Genomic DNA, 21,395 nt, shown 5'->3' on the forward strand with positions numbered 1-21,395 from the left:
CAGTGCCTTCTGAGGAGCTTGTTCTGGTTTGATGTGCTGTTGGTTAGGGGTTTTTTGTAGTTCTTGCTCATTGGTAGTCTTAGTTTTGATTGTGAAAGATGAAGGCTTTTTACAGTTTTACAATTCTGATTTTTGTCCAGCCTTTCACGTGGGAATGGAAACTCACAGTTTGTGCATTCTATGCAGTCATATGACAGTCTCGTACTATGACTCCAGTAGGTGACAGCAGCATAGCCAAAAATTTTTAGTGCAGTTTTGTCACTAGGTATGGTTCATGTTGGAGTTTCACATTATTTGTCCCCTGATTTTTCAGTCCTAAGGCGCAGTGGAATCTGGCTCCTAAAGAAACCAGAAAAATTAGTGTTATAGCTGAAGAGTTATTTTCTTGTTGACCATGGTACCTTCTGGTGCTACTGAGTGTGATGGTATTATGTGTGATTGCTGGACATTGAATGAGGTCCATGAAAGAAATTTTAATGCCTTTTTTCTCTTACTGCCACAGACTGTCCAATCAGAGTTAAAGATTAAGGTACAAATATTTCACATAATTTTATGCTTTGATAGGAATAGCAAGTTTTCAACTTAGCACAATTTACAAGATTGCTGAAATAGAAAAACTCGGTTTTCTTAGAAAAAAATATCTTTTTTTGGACTCATTTTTTGGTTGTGTTGAAACACAAGTAGGGAACAGCGTGGTGTGCTTTATACATGCCCCACTTTTGGATGACTGAGTCAGGAAGACTATCATGTACCATGGGATGCATCTGCACTGCAGCGTAGAAAAAGACATGAATATAGTCTTTAAAACATCAGTATTGCTGACAGCATAGCTCTCTAGTTGTGTTTTAATGTGAAACTCTAATGCATAATTGTGTTGTGAGAACTGATCCTTAAATACTCACTTCAAAATGAATCCTTACAGTCAATTCACAGTAGAAATGCAAATGCCATTTTTGTTCTTGTCCAGCACCACCTTCTCTTTGGAAGAGGAAATGAATTATCACACAGCAGTGAATTGGTTATAAAGAATTCTCTCTAACATCTGGATGCTATTATCAAAGTACTTGGGAAACTTTATATGGAAATAGGAACTACTGCACCATGAGGATACGATTTTAAGAATTTTTGGGGTTTGCCCCAGCCACATATAACACTTGCCGGTATAGCCAGGGAAAAAGGACTAGTTAATGAAATGCTTCTAACTGATTGAATTATCATTAGAATGTTTAAAAAATAGGCTCTTTCAAGTCCCTCTGCAAATACTCTTATGTATCTATGTATGTGGAAGTGAAGTTTCTGAAAACTTAGATGACTTTCAGTGTTTTAATTTATGAACCTTCTTAGAGTATTTCAATTGTTAGTCTTTGGCAGGAAAAGTGTAAAGAATTCCATGACAAATCTTCCCAGTAATAAAGACTGGTAATAAATACTGCTGAAAACTGAATTGCTTAAAAAAAATTAAAATAAAAATTGGTGCTCTGGCACTACACTTAAATCATGGATGTGTAAGAGATCAAGAATAGTATTAATATTAAAAGATCATGTGCTGATAAGTATATGCACTGTCTTTTCATTATTTGAGAAGAAGTATACACACATTGTTAAAATGGGTGATTTGATCCACAGTATTATAGTTTGTGTCATAGAAAATTGTGTGAAACAGTTTAAAACTGGGATAATAAAATACCTTCAGGATTTCAGTATTGGTAAGGCCAAACTAGGAATACTTCTCAATGTTTCTTACGCTAAAACAACTTAAAAAGGTCTTGAATTGAGTAGCCAGGTATTGTCATGCATTAAAAGCTGATTGTAAGCAAAAAGTAAATATCAATAAATAATTTTTGTTATTGACAAACCATACAGTGACCTATGTTAGATTGTACTCTGCACACCTGAAAACCTTGTAGCTGTTTGGGAAATGTGAGGAGGTGTTCATCACAACCAGGGAGAATTTCGCAGAATTCCTATTAAGTTAGATAACTTGAGTGGGGCGACTCCAAGTGGAAGCTTTTAGGTTCAATGTTGATTAAAGCAAGGTAACAAATAGTGAGAGAAAACAAAACTCTTTACTGACTTCATGAAGTTGTAAAGGACTAAATCAGGAGATACTTATGTATCAGTCAAGAGCACTTAGTGAAATCTTTGACTCAACAGCTTCTGTTGAAAAATCTTATAGAATTTAATGCCGGCTAAGGAGCCAAATGGTAAACACTATGGGTGTTATGCATCCCTTATATAAATAAAATATATGTGCAATACTGAAGTTACAGTAAGTCTTTGCCTCCAAAGCTGTGAGATGAGGATGTGAGGAGAATGATAAGAACCTGGAAGGCAAAAAAAGTGGTGGCCTAGAAAGGTGAATGGGGAACCTCTGCTGTCTCAGGTCATGATACAAACCCAGGAAATACATCATTAAATTAAAACGAGTAAGTTAAATGATACATTGCATGCGAGTTTTGAAAATTACCGTGACAACGTATTTTTGAGCCCTTGAATTTAAAATGATCAGTAATCACATCTTATGCCAGTTTCTACTGAATAGAGATACAGGTAAATTTTCTGGCAGCCTACTAGGATTTGGATATAGCTGCCCATTTCAGGCTTCATGTGCTTGCCGCTATTAAGAATTTGTGTCACTGTTAGATTGTTTTTTAAGAGTCTGTGCACTGGAAGACTAAGTAATTCTTCCCTTCCTGGTCTTGGCCATTGAATTCTATCTACCTTCCCTTCTACTAACTCTGGAATGTATCAGATATGTCTGTGATCTAACTGTGCCCGTCAGAAAACTATCCAGGACTTTTTCCAGGGAGTTTTTCAGACAGATTAGTAGGTTAAATTGACTCATGGGGTTATTCAGCAAGTGTTGTGTCCAGTGCAAAGTGTGCTGTGGCACTGCATGGCCAGAGGCAGGACAGGGTGAGTCATGGGAAAGGGAGGAGATAGTGGCTGCAGGTGGTTAAACTGGATCTCCATGTCACAAGGAACCAATACTACAGCTACCTGGGATTAAGACATGTGATTTTTTTCATTTTATTTGCCTTTTTCTCCTGCATCTGTTGCATTTATTTTACTGTGGGGAATCTTCTAGCTTTACAACAGAACTGGAATTCTGCTGTGTGTTGATTATGAAGATGTAAGATGTGGGTAATTGAACAACCTCTCTCATAAATTGGTAACATTACTTGTCCCGTTTTGATTAGGATGCTGTATATGTGTGATATTTGCATTCATTATGTAGTTACTTAAAAATGTGTATCAAGGAAGTTACCTCAAATAATCCCTGAACTAACTGCTCAGTATATAGGGGTTTATTACACATAGTAACCAGTCTTTCTGCTTTTTCATACATTAGATAAATTTAATATTTGGGCTCTTGGAAAATAGTTGGAGTTGCTTGATGCAAGGAAAATAATACAGAATATGTCGTTTTACCAATGTGAAGATAGTGGTAAATTACAGATCTGTGACTTCTTTGCGTGTGATCTGTCGGCCAAAGCTCTCAAGAGAAGCCTAGTGTAGGTTAGTCCCCAGGGGAAGGATAGCCAGTTAAACTGTTTGCCCAGTCAGAGGACTATATCACTGTACAGACTACCATTGCTATTCCTGCATCACCTTTACATGTCCTGTGATACATTTGTAATCACACCTGGAAACCCTGGTCATTGGCTTCACTTGGTGAGCAGGATGTAAAGAAGGAAACAAATAGTCTTTGCCCCAAAGAATTTATAATATGCTTTATGTAATCTTTTATTCAACTTTTCATTCCCCCTCACCCTGAGTTACTCAAAGCTGCTTACATGTCTTGTCAGAGAGCATAGATTAAAGACTTTGTAGTGAAAATCAGGCAATAAAACTTATTTTTCAGGGGTTCCTAATAGTACCAGGCAGGAAGTGCTACTTTTCGTTTTACAGCTGCTGTGACAGCAGCAGAACTTCACAAGAATGTTTCAGGTCCTTTCCAGTTCATTGATTCTATGATTCTCATATCATAGAATCATAGAGTGGTTTGGGTTGGAAGGGACCTTAAAGCTAACCTAGTTCCAAACCCCTGCCATGAGGGACACCTTCCACTAGACCAGGCTACTCAGAGCCCCATCCAACCTGGCCTTGACCACTTCTAGGGAAGGGGCATCCACAACTTCTTTGGGTAGCCTGTTCCAGTGTCTCACCACCATCACAGTAAAGAATCTTCTTCCTAGTATCCAATCTAGACTTACCCTTTCTCAGTTTAAAGCCATTCCCCATTGTCCTGTCACTACACGCCCTTGTGAAAAGTCCCTCTCCAGCTTTCTTGTATGCCCCCTTTAGGTACTGGAAGGCTGCTATACGGTCCCCCTGGAGCCTTCTCTTCTCTAGGCCAAACAGCCCCAACTCTCTCTTCCTGTCTTCACAGGAGAGGTGCTCCAGCCCTCTAATCAACCTGGTGGCCTTCTCTGGACTCACTCCAAAATGTCCATGTCTTTCCTGTGCTGAGGACCACAGAGCTGGATGCAGCACTCCAAGTGGGGTCTCAGCAGAGAGGAGTAGAGGGGCAGAGTCACCTCCCTCAACCTGCTGGTCACACTGGTTTTGATGGAGCCCAGGATACATTGACTTTCTGGGCTGCAAATGCACCTTTCCTGGTCATGCTGACCTTCTCATCTACCTCAGGGCTGCTGTCAATTCATTCTCCACTCAGTATTTGTTTCTGAAATTACTTCAGCCCAGCTGCAAGACCTTGTACTTGGCCCTGCTGAACTTCAGATTTGCACAGGCCCACCCCTCAAGCCTATCAAGGTCCCTTTGGATGGCATCCCTTCCCTCCAGCCTGTCGACTGCACCATACTGCTCAGTGGTGTTGGCAAACTCGCTGAGGGTGCGCTCAGTCCCACTGTCTGTGTCCCCAACAAAGGTGTTAAACAGTGCCGGTCCTGATACCATCCCCGAGGAATGCCACACTCCAGTTGAGAGACAAGAGTGTTTTCTGGGACAGTGTCAAATGCTCAGCTCATGTTTAGGTAGATGACATCATTTGCTCTTCCCTGATCCACCAACACTAACCCCATTGCAGAATACCACCGAAATTGTCCCCTTAGGGAAGCCATGTTGGCTATCACCAGTTGCCTCCTTATTTTCCGTTTGCCTTAGCATAGTTTTCAAGAGGATCTGCTCCATGTTCTTAGAGGTGAGACTGACTGGCTGCAGTTCCCTGGGTGGGCCCTGAGAAGGAGTTTTTTGCAATGAAGTGAACCCTGGGAGCAGGTGCTGCTCCATGACACATGCTTCCATGGTCAGAAAGCAGCCCCTATTCTGAAGCCGGAGATCCTGCAGGCTCGTTTTCTACCCATTTCTACTTGCAGTGTTTTTCCAGAGCGTGAATGGCACTCCTGTATTTAAAGCATACTAAAAGGATTATAGAATCAGTAAGGTCAGAGAAGACCTTTCAGATCATTTAGTCCGACCAGTGCAACAAGTGGTGAACTGTTGTGTTCACCACTAAACCATGTCCCATCTACACGCTTACAAACTACTTCCAAGGATGGTGATTCCTGCTTGACCGCTCTTTCAGTAAGGATATTTTTCCTAATATCCATCTGAACCTTGCCTGGCACAACTTGTGACTGTTCTTCTTGTCCCTTTGCTTGTTACCTGGGAGAAGAAGGTAACCCTCAGCTCACTACAACTCCTTTCAGGTAGTTGTAGAGAGTGATAAGGTCTCCCCTCAGTCTCCTCTTCTTCAGGCTAAACAAACCCAGCTCTCTCAGCTGCTTCTCATAACACTTGTGCTCCAGACCCTTCACCAGCTCGAACTTGGTGTTGTCTATGAACTTACTGAGGGTGCACCCAATCCCCTTGTCCAGATCATCAATACAGATACTGTCTATACAGGGCTGGCCTCAAAGAGAGACCTTCAGCTGTTTCAGTAAGTTAATTAGCACAGTCTGGTAAATATCCTCTTAGAAGAAAAGGCTTTTGTGACTTCTTTGGTAGCCACCTTCTGTACTTTTCAATTTTTATTTTTTTTTTTTTTAATCAATGAGGGTAATCAGACCTAAGTAATGTGTTTCAAATCAGCATTTAGTATTTTTAGCATTTCGTGAGTTGTATTGCTGTTTCTTCCTTTCCTTCTTCTGTCACATCCTGCAATTGCATTTTCATTGTTTTCATGCACATAGCCTGTTGTTGGCTCATAATTTCCTTACAATTGCTTAATAAATGTCCATCTTTCCTCTCTCCTGTTGTTTCCAGCTGATAAGCTCTTAATAGCATAAATTCTTGGATTTAAGAGCTAAGCATGAGACCATTTACCAGCAATCAATTTTTGGCGTTTCTGTTCTCATGTAATATCCTGTCCTTTATTGCCAGTCTGCAACTGTGGCATTACCATCCATTCCTACATTCTGCACGAGTAAATTCATTCAGGTCCAAAGTGTCCTTTCAGCTTAACACTGAGGAGCTAAGGAGACAATGTTGCACTAATCTTCATCTCTTGCAGCATTCTCATTTTCCATGTGGCTCAGTGTAATGCCGTTCTTGACACTTGGACAAATTTCTTGTCATGGTTGGTGTTGTGTAGAGTGTTGATTATCTTATTGAAGGCATGAGCTGTTACAAGACGAGGGTTAGCAAAGTAATTTATTTTTTATGTGCCTACCCTGTTTTTCTTCTTTGTTTATTTACCCTTCCGGATTTGGTTTGTATTATGAAATTCTGTTGATGTCAGCCTGTTGGATGTATTGGCAAGATCTCTTTTCTTGATCATTATGTTAATATTTGATAATTTCTGGCTAGTTGGTATCTTCCTTGTTTGGAGGTGGTGGTGGTGGTGTGTGTGTGTGTGGTTTGTTGTTGGGATTTTTTGGTGTTGTGGTTGGGTTTTCTTGTTTGGGGTTTGTTTTGTTGTGTTTTTTAAGAAAAGCCAACAAAACCTGTGGTGCTGAGTTTATGATATCATTTGTCAGGTATTTAAAGATTCTGGAATAACAATGATCTGATCCTCCTGATTTGAATACTTTGATATCTTTTCTTTTTGTTTCTATCCACACAATAATGTCTCTTCCATGTTTGTTTGGTACTTCTGGCTGACAGATAGGATTGTATCTGAGGGAGACCAAAATTTCTCATCCTAAATATGCACCATGTAGAAGTATTTTTTTCAAAAATGCATGTCTGTGGATTTTGTTGTGTTTTACATGGAGATCTTTAAACAAAGAATATAATTTATTGTTAATAGTTAATGGTAAGAATTGCCTATAGTACTGCTTAAATCATGTGAGGAAAAAAATGTAAAAACGCTCAGATGGCAGCTGAAAATTGCTAGATTTGGGTGTACTGTAATTTTAGCCTTTTCTTGGCATCTCTCACAGAGTTGTCTGAGCTCTTGAAGTGTCATCTGGGCTCACATCCATTTGGTTATGTTTTACTTTCAAATATCTTTTGTATTTAACCTTACTACTGAAGTTAACTTCTGATAGTATTCCCATTATAACAAATGGTATCAAATTCTCTCAATTGCTAAATTTCTTCTTTTGATGATTACAAAATTTTAAAATATTGAGTATCTTTTTCTGGTCTCTTTACAAACTGGTGGTGGTTAAATGTTACTACTTTTGGAATCCTTCGAATAAGCCATTGTAAGAAGAGTACAACAAGTGCAACCTGCACACATCTTCCCCCTGCTGTGACTGGCTTGCAGGTTGGTGTTTGGCCTGCCAGCTGCACCAAGGCTTTTGTAGATCTGCCTGCTGCTTCTCTGCAAGCACAGGTTTGTCTTCTCAATCTACCGATATACCCTGTCTCTCTCGTTGTTTATGTAACTCTTCTCCCTGTAATACTGGAGTCATCAGTAAGTTTCAGCAGCAGTTGATCTTCCTGATCCCACAAACCATGTGCCCAAAGCTACAGGATCTGAACAGCAAAAGTTAGTATTTCCATCCGAGGCACAGATCTTGCGCAAGAGCCACATGCAGCTGAGTCACATGAGGGCAAGCTACCATGCTGATTTAGTGTCTTTGAAAACAGGCTGCACATAAGCTGCCTATGAGGTGTGGGCAGTCTGTGAGCAGTGCTTTGGCAACCTCTGGTATGTGTTTCAAAGCAGTTGAGAGGCCGACAGCCTCACAAGAAGCTGCCAGTGTTCATCTCACCTCTTTTCAGGCATCTAGTCACACTGAACTGCTTTCATGGTCAGCACAGAGTTCAAGGGCAAAACTGAGGTGACATCTGTAAATGTCATTATAGACATCTGTGCTTGAACTCAGTCAAGGTCTGTGCATTTCTCTCTAATGGGTGAAAAGGTAACCCAGGGTGACTGGCTTGCATGCTGCATGGTTGATGCAGTCAGATGAATACCTCCCTGAAAGCTTTAACTTCTTTAATTTTCAATATGTTTGTAACATGCTAAGAGTGACTTAAGCAGTCTTCATTTAGCTGTTCTTGCTATTTTGAATGAAGGCATTTGCATTTCTTCAGTGGTAGAGTTAGATTATTTCACTTACATGTTTGCAGATCCTGGGAGAGTAAAATCTTGATCTGATAGTTAGAATTTCAAGGTAATATGGTAAAAGTGCCAATAATGAAAATTTCTAGATAGTTTTAACAGTTTCATTTTTGCAAGCTAAGTAAAGCACAAGTATGTGACAATTTAATGGAGACGCATTAAATCAAAAACAATACAGAATGAATTTAATAATGAATGTGCATAGCCGTATTTTGTTTACATTTGTCTAGCAGTTAGTGCTTTAATTGAGTCCTTAACTGTTTGGAAAATAATTGATGATGTTACATTAATGTGTTTAAAGAATACTTTCTGTCCCCTGCTTTTTGCACAGAGAACAGTGACAGTTTTTTGTGGTGAAAGCTGTTAAGTCTGTAGGTTTTTATATAAGTGAATATTAGTGTTCTAGTTAGAGTTGTTTTGATTGTACAGCACTTAGACAATAGTACTGTAATTTGAAAAAGTAGTGAGTTCCTGTTATGGTTTGATCACTTTTTCTAGAAATAGAAACTATCTTAGCATGATAAGGAGTGGTTTCCAGTTTGGAAATTTGAAACCTTAAATTATTTGAACCTGTAGTCTTTTTGTATCTGTAGAGTTTATTTTAGGTTTTCAATTTCGTGAGTAAATTCTTTTAGTGGGTAAATTTCTAACTGTCACAAGTAATACTGGTATTGCAGTGTTAAGGCTAGAAAAAATTTAACTAAAAATATTCCTAAACCAGTTACAACCAGTTCTTCATAAGATGTTAAAACTTCCTTTAAGAGGTTATCAGTATTTGTTACACATCATGCAACTTACATACTGCTGCTTTTTTTCTTTCTTTAATTTCTTTGAGAAAGCTCATAATTCATAACAGGAAATGTAATGGAGTTATAGGACATATACAAAGAACAGAACCTATGTGCAATACAATGTAAGGAAGATTTTTGGGAAGGGCTGGATACATATGTTGAATTTTATGCGTTCCTTCTGAAATGCAAGAGCAACATAGGAAGATCTATAAGACTTGGTATGTTTTCAAACAGGCAAGACAGTGTGAAAGACTGGTTTCTTTACTTTAATCCCAGAATATCCGAACATTTTGTTAATCAAATGGGAAAGTTGTGTGAATTTTCTCAGCACCGTTCTGCTTTACCTCGTCTGTTTTGGACATATCAGAGAAGGGATAAATGCAAGATTTATGCATATTGTCATATGAATATGAGACTTTAAAGAAAGATCTCAGGGTATGGAGATGTGATCTAGAAGGGTATGGAGAAAGGAGATTGGTTTTATGGGGAAGATCAAAAGTTTGCTTATATAGGTAATCTATAAAATGGGTAGAATGACTGATAAGAACTTTGGTGAGATAAATTGATATGGTACAGATACAGTTTATCAGGATCTACAGATCTTTTAGACCTTTCTACCATTTTTGTAAAGCCTTCCACAGTAGTTGTCTGAATCCCATGCTGCAAGTTAAGGCCATTATTCCTTGTCCTGCCACAAGCAGAGAGCGAGCATGTGTGGTGTGGGTTTTGTTGCTGGTTGGGATTTGTGGGTTTTTTTGTCATGTTTTTTGATTTGATGATGGTATTGGGTTTTTTAATTTGATTGTGATTGGATTTTTTGTTGTTGGGGTTTTTTTGAGGGTTTGTTGTTTGTTTTTAACACCTTCCTGATTGAAAGAGTCTGGTAGGTTTTGAAGAGTATGTTATCTGCTTTTTTAATTCTTGAACAGGACAGGTGATCTAGGAAGGGAACAGGTGATCACTGAATATACCGACTTGAATGGGACCCATCAGGATCATCGAGACCAACTCCTTTCCCTGTACAGGACAACCCCAAAAATTACACAACGTTCCCAAGAACATGGGCAAAATGCTTCTTGGACCTGTTCCAGTACCCATCCACCCTCTGGGTGAAAAGCCTTTTTCTAATATCCAACTTAAACCTCTCCTGACACAATTTCAGGCCATTCCCTTGGGTCCTCTCACTGGTCACCACAGAGAAGAGATCAGTGTCTGTCCCTCCTCTTCCCCTCACAAGGAAGTTGTAACTGCAGTGAGGTCTCCCCTCAGACTGCTGTTCTCCAGGCTGAACAGACCGAGTGACATCAGCTGCTTCTCATACATCTTTGCCTTTAGACCCTTCATCGTGTTCATGACCCTCCTCTGGTCACTAATAGCTTTATATCCTTCTTAAACTGTGGTGACCAAAATTGCCCCCTGCACTCGAGGTGAGGCCAGAGCGGGACAGTCACCCCCATGGACTGGCTGTGGACGCTGTGCTTGATGCGCCCCAGGGCACGGTGATAAGTGGCCCTGTAACAGACAGACCTGTGCTGTCAGAAGGGTGGGTTTGTGCTTTCAGCAGAAAACATAGCTTAAGAATATTTTTAGTGAAACAGACCAATAAAGATAAAATTTGTATCTTTATGGGCTGTAGCTTTAAAGTTCTCTTTTTTTCTGTTTGTTGTTGTGTAGAGTTTTTCTCCTCTCTCTTCCTTTATTGAATTTTGTTTTTATAGTAAGTTGCTTCATGAAAGATTGTACTTACACATTTATAGAAATCAAAAAAGAGTTTTAAGTAATGTACTGTAGGAAAGGTTGCTGTCAAACATTTCATTTGTAAGATCTACTGAGCTTGAAACTGTATTTCAAAACTCAGAAAGGAGGTGAAGCTGAGAGACAGCATTTTCATGATGGAAGCAGGGACATGCTTAATAGTGGAGAAACAACCTTAGTGTCATTTGAATGACACAATAACAAAAAAATTCTGGTTAGAGATGTGTTTATTGTGTGAGCTTAGTCTTCTCTTGTGTTTTACTGTTATTATTCTAGAGGTGAATTTGACCCATCAAGATTTATCATTTTGCGTTTACTCATGAATCTCTTTAATGTGTGTCTGTATACTGTGTCTGTAGTGGGTATGCTACTGGTATGCAATGTGACTGTCCTTCACAATTTTTACTCTAAGGATTCTCAGGTGACCAGGAGAAATGGAACACAAAGACCAATTTCACTAACATCGTACTAAGACTCTCTGGCACATCTGCCTGTTCTGTGCTGACATCCTAGGAGTCGTTCTCATCCTTTTAACAAGCCCTATTCCAAAAATTAAATCTGCAACTTTGTATTTCTTCAAACTAAATTTTCACTTTCAGTTTTGCCAAATTATTATGTTGAGAAGTTTCTATTAACTGAAGTTGTATAATAATAAAAAATAAACAGTCTTGGTGGCATTTCTTCTTAGCCATGCTAGAGGAAACAAGGAAACCACATAGTTAATTTTTTCATTATATTGATAAGGGTATAGATGCAGTTGTCAGTATGCAGAAAGAAAAGATATGCAGCATTAGACTTATTTTACATGAGGGATCAAATTATTGTCTGGTATTATAGTTTATTTAAAACAGATAGAATGACTGTGCGTATGTAAAGTGCTTCTTGAACTCTGTACCTCGATACAGGCAGAGTATTAAGAGTGGCCTCTTAGGCTCCTCTCAAGTCTTGGCATGGATCTTAAAGCAGCAGTATTATACTGTAGCCCTGTGTTAGGCCAGATGGCATACAACCCCTTGGAGTATTTATGCTGAGGTGAGTCCTCACTTTCAATTGCAATGGGACTGCTTTGAAGAAGAAATGCTGCCATGTCCAACCTCATCGGTGTGCAGCTTCTGTGCTCTACCTCAGACCAAGATTGGCAGAATTGAGTAGAGCTGCAAAGTGGTTTTCGGTGTCTTAATTTAAAATACCGAGTTCAACAAACCTTTACATATCAGATTAACACTTCTCTTCTTCTGATACTTGTCCTAACAAAAAAATTGTAGTACCAACTGTGATTATGCAGCGGAACATGTATTGATAGCACTGCATTCTTTTAAAAATTATTGTTTGGTAATTAGGAATAAAAGCAGAAAGAACTCCAATTATTTTTTTCCTTTGATTTTCAGATGGTGGTAAAAACATTCATGGATATGGACCAGGACTCAGAAGATGAGAAGCAGCAGTATCTCCCACTAGCCTTGCACCTTGCATCTGAATTCTTCCTCAGGAATCCCAATAAAGATGTGCGCCTCCTTGTAGCATGTTGCTTGGCTGATATCTTTCGTATCTATGCTCCTGAAGCTCCATATACTTCCCATGACAAACTTAAGGTAAAAATGCTTTATAAAATAAAGGCTTTCTTACTACCCCATTCTCTTACTGAGGAAAATCAAAACCACATTCCCCTTCCTCCCCCCAAAATGAAACCAACCAACCAACTCCCCTCAAAAAACCCCCAAACAACAACAACAACAACAAAAAAACCAAAAAACAAACAGAAAAAATAAACCAAAAAGATTGGGTTTACTCCCATTTATACTGATGTTCAATTTTATTAAAGACATGTTGCTTTAATCCTGTGAGTCAGTGTAATAATTAAGGGCTAGACATGTAAAGGAACAATGGATGATATGACCAGTGTCTGTGTTGGTAATAGCTTTCTGTCAGTGCCTAAAAAAAACAATTTAAAGTTCTCATATCATGAGTTTGAAAATGTGGGTAAATTTCACTACTAAATGGTTGTATTGTTTTTTTGACAGGACATATTCTTGTTTATTACAAGACAATTGAAAGGCTTGGAGGACACGAAGAGCCCTCAATTTAACAGATACTTTTACTTGTTAGAGGTAACTCAGTAGTTGTAATTTTCAGTAGCTGCCATTTGCTCTGCAAGCCTAAGAAGTGTCATCAGTATTTTTTCCAGTAATTTTTCCAGATGTGCCAGTATGCCTGGGAATTTCATTCTGTAAATCACACCAGTCTCATTGAAGTTCAATGCATTGCTTCTTTTAGTAGTTATAATTCTGTTTGCATTTAGTAAGTTCATTAGCCTGCAGTTGAGGACATGTTGAAATGATTGGTGTTTATTAACATTTAGCCTTTATCTTACAAATGTATACACTGTTTTTTGTATCAAGAGAGAAAATTTCAAATGCTGATTAAAATGCAGGTGTGCTTATATTGATGATGGGAGAAGAGATATAAGATTTTTGCTTTAAAAATGTTGCAAAACAGTACTCTTGACAAAAATGGGGGGAGGGTTCAGTATGCATTTAGAAATAGTATCTTGTTTGTAATGATACATAAAATTGTCATATGAAGAAAAAAGTCTAGAAATAGGAACTTAATATATTAACAATTTTTGTCAATCAAGTTTTATACATAAGAAATCAGATTATTCTATATGTAGTTTTTTCTGGATATATCTGGCAAAGCCCCTTTGTATTAGGAGTTCTTTATATGCAAAGCAAATATCCAGTCTCTTTCCCCAAAGGGAATATTGTATATTTTTTTCCTTAAATAGAAAAAACCTGTAACTAACATGATTATATTTATGTGACTTAATATGAAGTTGTAATAGCCTGAATATCCTATTTTTTGTTTTAGAATTTAGCTTGGGTTAAATCTTACAACATCTGCTTTGAGTTGGAAGATTGCAATGAAATTTTTATTCAGCTTTTTAGGACTCTTTTTTCAGTTATCAAGTAAGTTGAATTACTTCCATTATTTTAAATGGTCAAAATATCATCAATTTTGGGGGTAGACTGAATCCTATCATAGTCTACAGATAAATATGTCTGAACAGAACAAGTCTTTATTTGTCCAAACAAAGAGATACACGGAAAGCAAATGAGTGTGAATTACTGACGGTACGGAGGGGTGTACATCTGAAAGTAGATGTGTTTTAAAATTTGTTGTCCATGTTATAACTATACTTTATTCTGATTCATTTATCTACATTTTTACTTTTGTGGCTGTGATTGTCTTTTTTATTTTGATTCACTTAAAGCAGAGCTAGGTTGTTCTAGGTTTTTTAACCTTCCTGTAAGAGAAGAAAGGCACGTAAAATGGTTTTGAGTTTTGAGATGTGGAGAGTGTAAGGGAAGGCAAGCTGGACAGTGTTAGACATTGTTTCTTGACCGTACTGTTGATATTTGTCAGGGTCTGAAAATTTAGTGTTGATAATATTCTTTATGATCTTAGTAATAGCCACAACCAGAAGGTACAAATGCATATGCTGGATTTGATGAGTTCTATCATCATGGAAGGCGATGGAGTAACTCAGGAGCTGCTGGACTCGATTTTGATTAACCTCATTCCTGCACACAAGGTCTGCAAAATAAAATGTTATAGTAGTATACCATTATAACAACATTAATTTTTATTGCCTTTTGCATGTTGTTTATCTCTTCACGCACTTAAGCTATCAGAACTGTTTTATTTTCCTCATGTCTTGGAAAAGTTGATTGAAAATTTCCTTTGGGAATTATTTGGTGCTGTTCATTAACTGTGTCTAGATTATTCATTATCAAGAGATTGTGCCTACTTGCTGCCTCAGGATCTCTGTACTGAAATAGTGTTTTCAAGTAAATGCAATAGGAAGACATTATATCTTAAGGATAGTGCGTTGTCGGTTGTTTTGCTTTTTGGATTTGGTGCAGGGTTTATGATAGACAAGATGTGAAGTATTTTTTAATTAAAAAAAAGGAAAAAGAAATACTTCCCCAAGGCTTCTGTGGTGTCTTGCTGCACCCCTCAGCTTGCCAGTCAGACTTCCCTCCACCTCCCTAGCTGTGCTTCCCACCCCTTCCATGGGCTTTACCTGCTTAACTCACTTATAAGGGACCAAGTGACACGCACACACGTACACTCATCTCCTTCCTAGACGAATTTTATATGAACTCCTCCTCGAAGAGTAGGTCACTGGACCTGCAGCTGAGCTTTTGAAGTACCTTTACTGTGATGCCAAAATAAATTTGAAAGGAGAATGAACACAACTCCATTAGCTGTGAAATAAGGGAAAATGAGTGCAGGCTGGTGTTGCCTTGCATTGACCAAGAAAATTTCCTTGCTAAAACACTTGTTCTTCTTAATGAAAATTGTATGGAGTACAGGAAGTTTCACTTATTAGTTAGAGTAACTGAACTGTGCTCTGATTACCAAGTGTGTTTTTCTGTTTGTTCATTTATTAATTTAAAATAATGACAAAATTAAGGCAGCTCCATCTATGATTACATAATTAAAGTTAAATTAGCAGATAAAAGTTAAGTTAGCAGGAATTATTCATTTAGTTACTTAAAGAGGGAGAATTCATGGGAATACATTACACAGGAGTGTCTAAGCTGTGGCCATTGTCATTTACCTGTGAAATTCTATTGTCTGAGACAAGTTTGCATTCCTTCTGTCATGACCATGAGACAGAAATACCATTCTGTCAAGTCATTGACAGCAATGAGATAATGTCTTATTAAAACTGCTAACAGAGAGGCCTCTTGTAATAATAAAGTCCTTTTGAAAATACACTGCACTTTGTAAGTTGTTTCTAATCAATTATAGGCAGTAGATATCAGGAATAGTGTGCTGTGTGTGTCAGGTACTGGGTGATGCTGTTGGCAGTGGTGGGCATTGCTCTGACAATACAAAGACCTGGTAAACCTTGTACAACAGAACAGTGTGTTGTGACCACTTGGTTTAGGCAAAGTAAAAGTAAATATGATCCTTCAACATTAACATTGTTAACTTAATCGTATAGTTCTGCCTAATGAAGGAAATGCTTAAGCAAGGCTCTGATAAAGAGGGAGGTAAACTTGGTGTAAATATTGGGTTTTACTGCACATTCACTGCCTCTTAGAGGACTGGTGCCAGTCCTTACCAACTCTTGGTCTTGACTGAGCAAATAATATCCTGTAGTCAGTGCTCAGTATTGTACTTTGGTCAGTATTTTGGTCCGTTTTAATTTGTTTGTTTCCTGTAACAACAGAACTTAAACTGTTTTACCATGGTAATTAAAAAAAAAAAAACTAACCAGAAGGTTCTTCTGTCTGATCTGCCTAGCAGAGTTTGACAGTAGTAATTATGTTCTCCTTTCATGAACAGATCTCCTAGGAAATTCTGTGATTATATTGTTTGTCCTTAGGTATGTAAATCAGAAACCCCATAGTTTGAAAAACTTATTTTCTTGTAGAATACATACAATAGCAATACTTTTAGGTCTGTGCAAAGCAGTCAAATACCAGTCATTCTCTGCTACGACATAATAAAACTAACAGTGTGGCAAGAAATAGTGGAAGTTTGTCTTTGTAAAGAAGCTGAAATAATGTGTTTTGGATAATGTAGTCTGTTCCTTTTTTTTTTTTTTTATTAGACATGAAGTAACATCTACCTCAGCATCTAAATTATATTCATTTGTACCTCCATTATCAATAAAGTGATAGTGGTGTACATTGTTCTCTGTGTGTGCTATTGTGATTCTCCTCTAGTGAATTCAGATTTTCAATAGCAGTATCATAAGTCACATTTTGCTCAGGTTACTTATGGCATCAGACTGTAGTCCTTTTTATTAACTTTAAAAGCAGTACTATTTAGTGAATATTTTTCTTCACATTCTTACTATCAAAGTTATTCCTTAAAAACATATTTGTGTCTTCATATATTTTATGCACTTAAAATCAGTAACTTTTTCTGCATCCTCTACAGCAGGGCTAGTCCAGTCCTTCAGGGTTTGATTTCCCTAACAGATTAATTTTTTTTAATAATTTTTTAATAGTTGTTTATTTCATCAGTAGATATATTACTTTTCTAGGCTGTTTTGTTGTTTGGTTCTTTGGTACTGTGAGGGGGTTTTTGTGTGTATGTATTTGGGTTGCTGGTTTGTTTGTGTGGAAATCTTGGAAATCTTTGTTGAAAATCCAAAGAAAGTATGTTTTCTGTATGAGGTTTGCAGTTTAATACCGGCATACCCGCCAAAAAGATTTTCATCATGGTCTGGTTTGGAAAGAAAGTGTTGGGATTATTATTTATTTATTTATTTGTTTAAAATTTGAGATGAGTTGATACATATATGTCTGTCTTCTGTAATGAGACATCAGTTTAGTGCTTTGGTGACTGAGGACATACTTATTTGAGCCTTTGGCCATTTGTTTCTCTTTACTATCAGTTGAGGAACTGTCTTTCAGTTTGTCATCTCATTAGTTAAAAGTACATGAGTGAGTCGTTCTCAGTGTGGACTTGCCAAATACTGTCTTCCCAAGATTCAGTCATCCCTAGGCTTTTCCTCATTTTTTCTGCAGTGATTTGTAATTTTCAGGGCAATCAGCTAATCCACCTTTCTTTTTTTGCCCCCTCCAAGCATCATTAATCCCTAGATGATATGAGATACTGCATATTGGATTTGTGCAGACTTGGACAGTCAGATTTTTCAGATGTGCAGTTACATTCCTTATCTTGCTGAAGAGTAATGAAAACAATGTTCAGATTTGTCATGTTGCAATCAAATGTTTACTTGGAAAGTTTGCAGCTAACTCTGCCCAAGTGTAAGTGCTTTCTGTGGACTCATTGTGGGCTGTCCCAGAGCATATGGTACAGGCCATGGAGCAATCAGTGCACAGTTTTACCCTCTAGACAAGGCTGAACTTTGCTGCAGGGTGTACCTCTTATGGGTATGTGAGGGAGAAACAAAACTACATTTAAATATTAAGTTCGAGTTGTTCGTTTTTCAGTGGCAAAGTTTGGTGCACATTAATTTTCAAAGTATGGTAATGTTTCTTCAAAATTTTTAATGCTGTTGCATGTGAAAACTTTTAATAGATACGAATGCAATGCTAAAGGTGACAGCTGATAAAGTCTTAATGTGCAGAAAGTGATGGTTTTGGGTTAGATTTCTTAAGTGTGTGGAAAACTACTTTTACGATTTCTCTGTGTATGTAGTTGTGGAATTAATGTAACTTAATTTGGATAGCTTTGAAAACAAATAGATTGGTGGTGAAACATACCTTTCTAAAGTCATGGGTTTTTAAGGTTGGGAGGGAAAAGTAAAGTCATCTGAAATAGTTTGTCTCTATAAAATTTTATTATGTTTTCTTTATTTCAGAACCTTAATAAACAAGCATTTGATCTTGCAAAAGTCCTGTTGAAAAGGACCGTCCAGACCATTGAACCTTGTATTGCCAATGTATGTAAATTAGTTAATCCACGTTACCTACAAGTAGCAAGTGTTCTTGTTACTGTCTTGATTTATTGCAAATTTGGTGGGATTCTTTCCCTTGTAGATATTGTTTATAAAAGCCACATTTTGTAATGCAGCTACAAGAATACCATTTTCCAAATAGGGTGTTGTTAACGTGGTTGTTAAGTATGTGGGATGTATCAAATAAGTGAAGAGGAAATGAATTTTTGCCCATCTCAGTCTAAAGTTAAGCCTAAATTTAGGCTGTGAAAATAGATGACCACCAAAACTCCTGTTACAACAAAAGGAATTGCTAGTACTTTGTATGTCCAGTAACCAGACAACCAAATTTCATACCAAGCTTTAGGATGAAGCATTTCAAACTGCCAACTCTTTGCTAGAGTTTTTTTTTCCCCTCCTAAACTTGCTGTAGTCAAAGACTGAAAGAATTATGTTTTTCACTTCTACTGTAATTCTTCTTGTTGAATGTCAGAGTTGTGCGTTCTGCCTATTAGTACAGCTGCTGCAGTCTGTGGGGAATGTGGTCTGATCCATTCTGTTGCCTTTCCTTGGTGCCAAAGCCAATAGAATTTGTAAAAGTCAGAGTAGTTTAAAAAGGAAATTAGACAAATTCATAAAAGATTAATCAGTAAGTATTTAAAAGTGAGACCAGGAGTCTCACTAACAAGTACCACTTTCCAATTCCCCTCCTTCTTTAAGCTTTTTAATTAGTCATAGCTGGAAACAGGATAGTACACAGAGTAATGTTTGAGTTGATTTAATACTATTCTTCTTACTTTCTTTTTCAAGTGTGTAATAGCTTTGTAGCATTTGCACTGCTCAAATAATATTAACCCACAGAATCTAATAGAAAATATATAAAGTATATTAAAATTTAACAAATCCAAAAGAAATAGTTCATATTTTAGCCTACTTTCAGTTTCTTTCTGTTAGATCACTAACAACCTTCATACATTACTATCAAATATCACAAAACATAACATAAAGCCATCTGACGTTCTTTAAAAAGGATTTGAGGTGAAGAAGCTTCATTTTCAGTATTTGATGATCTTCGATTGGATTGGTTTTAAATGACAAGAAAATTAAAAATAAGATACTAATTTTTTTTCTAAATGTCTACTGGATGAATATGCATTTTAAATTAATTCTTTTATTACCTATTTATTTTACTTGGGAGACGGTTATTGATATTTTTAAATTATCAAATTATCATGAATTAAACTGTCTTGACTGAAGTATTAGAACTGAACTGAGAAGGGTATTTGTCATTTGCCTGAGCCTAAATTGTTAAAGGTGAAATGCTTTGATTTAATGAAGACATTGTGCATTGAGTATCTTCCATTACTATAAAAATATTAATGATACTATGTTAAAATAACTTTTAAAAATAGTTATTGCTTTAATGAGGGACAATCTGCCAAATAATAATGTTTGTGTTCTAGTTTTTTAATCAGGTTCTGGTACTGGGGAAGTCTTCAGTAAGTGACTTATCAGAACATGTGTTTGACTTGATACAAGAACTTTTTGCCATAGATCCTCACTTACTGCTGTCTGTCATGCCACAGCTTGAATTCAAGCTGAAGGTAGGTTACAATGTAACTTTTGACAAGCAGTAAAATTTCTGGGGATATTAAGAGTGCAGAGATGTAGATTTAATAAGTGTTCTACTGGAGGGATAAAAAGTTTATTGCTTTGCTTGAAAGATAAATGTAATATTGAAGAAAGGATACTGGCAATTTATATATATTTATACATACATATATAATTATATGCTTTTTTTTGCTTGCAAACATATTATGCACACAAAATATATACTCATTATAATGATAATAGAGTCTAATGCAAAAGTTCTATGTACTCAATCTTTCGAATTCACCTGAAATTTATGCAGTAATTAGGCTGTAGTTGGCTTATGTTGTGGAATGTCAATCTGTCAGCTTCAGTATTGATTTGCAGAACTTTGTTTTATGAAATGTTTTAGTAATAGAGGAATTATTTCCTAATATTTTCTGAGACTTGTCATAATCGGCTAGTAAGTCAACTGACTTCTTTTGCATCCTTAAAAATAGTTAATTTATCCTGATTTGGAAATTTGTGGGGCTTTTAATTATAAAACTGTTTGTCTTTCATAAAATTGTAAGTGAATGAGAGAAGTAATTTTGTATGTGTGCATGTACGTGTAGGCTATGGTAGCAACAAACAAAAGTAACCAAGAAATAGGTGTTTGATGAAATGACATATCTCTTTTATTATTGCAGATCTGTTTATAACATCTTAATTGGTGTCTTTTCCACACACATGGAAACATTCTTAAAGAATGTTTTACAACAAAAATTGTTGAAATTGCCAAAGATATGTTATTCATACTACTGTGTATGGGTTTTTATTCCCAAAAGAGGACTTTTTGAAGCACAGCCACATATTCAGTGTCTGTAATATGTTAACTTAATAGGTATTTGTATATTTTCACTCGTATTAATCTAGTATTAGAGAGACTGAGGATTATCAGAAATTATTTCAAGCTCAGTTTTTAATCTAACTGTTACGAGAACAGAAAGAAAAGGAAGCCAGAAATTATTATTAAAATATTATGGATAATGATTTACAGTTTCTTTTTCATGCTTCGATTTTTAGAGCAATGATGGAGAAGAGCGTTTGGCTGTTGTTCGACTTTTGGCTAAACTCTTTGGCTCCAAAGATTCTGATCTGGCCACGCAAAATCGACCTCTTTGGCAGTGCTTTCTTGGGCGGTAAGAGAAACGGGATAGAATTCTAAATTTCTATTCTTTTTGTTCTGAATTTTCTTTTAGTATTGCATTTGTCATTGGTTTTTTTAGAGGATATAACTGTTTGTTTATATTTGAACAAGTTACTTTGTTAAATCCTGAAAACAGAGAATTGCACACAGTTACATTTTGGAATG

General features: G+C 36.9%; 1 protein-coding gene across 5 annotated transcripts in view; it reads left to right on the plus strand.

Moving 5' to 3' along the window:
* The window catches only part of PDS5A (PDS5 cohesin associated factor A), a 79,098-nt gene that overhangs the window by 19,748 nt on the left and 37,955 nt on the right, over positions 1 to 21,395 (plus strand). For all 5 annotated transcript variants that reach the window (XM_027731613.2, XM_039385002.1, XM_027731609.2 and 2 more), the window contains exons 3-9: positions 12,414 to 12,617; positions 13,047 to 13,133; positions 13,894 to 13,991; positions 14,491 to 14,617; positions 18,377 to 18,457; positions 19,915 to 20,055; positions 21,107 to 21,222. In XM_027731613.2, coding sequence (XP_027587414.1) covers positions 12,414 to 12,617; positions 13,047 to 13,133; positions 13,894 to 13,991; positions 14,491 to 14,617; positions 18,377 to 18,457; positions 19,915 to 20,055; positions 21,107 to 21,222 — 854 coding nt within the window. The remainder of the gene's footprint in view (positions 1 to 12,413; positions 12,618 to 13,046; positions 13,134 to 13,893; positions 13,992 to 14,490; positions 14,618 to 18,376; positions 18,458 to 19,914; positions 20,056 to 21,106; positions 21,223 to 21,395) is intronic.

The sequence above is a fragment of the Pipra filicauda genome, unplaced genomic scaffold (assembly GCF_003945595.2).
Source record: "Pipra filicauda isolate LSUMZ 115617 unplaced genomic scaffold, ASM394559v2 scaffold38_size3968069_pilon, whole genome shotgun sequence".
Taxonomy (NCBI): domain Eukaryota; kingdom Metazoa; phylum Chordata; class Aves; order Passeriformes; family Pipridae; genus Pipra; species Pipra filicauda.